The sequence below is a fragment of the Austrofundulus limnaeus genome, unplaced genomic scaffold (assembly GCF_001266775.1).
Source record: "Austrofundulus limnaeus strain Quisiro unplaced genomic scaffold, Austrofundulus_limnaeus-1.0 Scaffold487, whole genome shotgun sequence".
NCBI lineage: Eukaryota > Metazoa > Chordata > Actinopteri > Cyprinodontiformes > Rivulidae > Austrofundulus > Austrofundulus limnaeus.
In genome coordinates this window covers 112,460-113,725 of record NW_013952889.1, presented here as the reverse complement: position 1 = coordinate 113,725, position 1,266 = coordinate 112,460, and the positions used below count along the sequence as shown (strand labels likewise).

General features: G+C 41.3%; 1 protein-coding gene across 1 annotated transcript in view; it reads right to left on the bottom strand.

The window, feature by feature from the left end:
• cdk5rap1 (CDK5 regulatory subunit associated protein 1) overlaps nt 1–1,186 on the bottom strand; it is a gene marked incomplete in the record, with an annotated part of 21,135 nt that extends 19,949 nt beyond the window's left edge. Inside the window, 3 exon segments of the mRNA XM_014025600.1 lie at nt 193–227; nt 295–398; nt 484–1,186. Coding sequence (XP_013881054.1) covers nt 193–227; nt 295–398; nt 484–748 — 404 coding nt within the window.
• Nucleotides 1,187–1,266: the final 80 nt, after the last annotated feature.

Here is a 1,266-nt window from a genome sequence, read left to right as displayed (position 1 = left end):
AGTCAAATAGAAATAAAAAAAAACTTTTTGCATTTTTAAAAAGTAAGGAGTAGAAGTAAAATGTAGGCTGAAAAATAATCACTCCATTAAAGTATAATCAATCAAAATTACTACTTAAGTAAAATAAAGTATCTGTACTTAGTTACTTCACACCTCTGTAATTAAGTGGTACAGATGGGGGGCAGAGCTCACCTTATGGAACAGGTTACCAGAAGAACAACATCTGCCTGCAAACAAAAACATGGCAGGTTAGCTCTGCTGGTAGACTTGAACATAAACACAGGTCAGCTGTACCTCGTTTAAACATGTGGCGCGCTGATAGCCCTTCTTCTGGAGAATGGACCAGGCTATCTCTGTGTCATTTACATTCATTTGACAACCGTAGGTCTCAAAATACACTGCAACAAGACAAAAACACACATCAGCAACGTCCCACAGTATTACATTCAGCTCTGCAGCGAGCTGTGGGTGATGCAGACCGACCTTTCCTTGAGTTCCCCATCTCCAAGTCTTCAGACAGATAATGCTCTTCAGCGGGTTCTTCACGCGGAGACACTGGAACTCTTTTGACAAAATCCTGAAAACTTGGACCGGACATTATTTGAGTCTTGAAACTGTCGGATACATGTGTCCCCTTCTGTCTCGAGCTGGTTGTGGCGTCAACATGATGTCTGGGGACTTGTCCTGGCAGGACACACCTGACATGGAACCATTGTTTGAGGAAGCTGAARGACGCCAGAGTTCTCATGCTGGCTAAGCTACTCGTAGTGGACTTAAAAACTCCAGACGTCAGGGTTAGCCAAAGACGGTTCAAGATCAAGTGAAGTACCTGCCTAAGTTACAAACACGGTTAACAATACAAAATAAAACAAATATATCGTAAAATACACGATGGGTTACCTCACGGGTTAAAACGTTTGATTATAATCTACAACCACTCATAAAAAAAAAAAGCTTAAGCCATTTCAGCCAAATCTCCTGACGCCCAACTCGGTGTGTCCTCTAACGAATCCGCTCACTTAAAGCTTATATTTACGATTATGTTATAATCCCAACGTAGAGGCGTACTATACGGATGAAAACAACACTTTTAGTTAACAAATATAAACAGTGAAAACAAGGTTTGTGATGTAAAATGAGAAAGGTTTGCCGATCCTCCCCGTGTGCCTCCTGTAAATTTGTGTACGTTTGTGTTTATGGTCCGACCTGAACATTCGACTGAAAAAGCAACGTTCCGCACAGGTAACGTTTGAATGGGATTTCAGC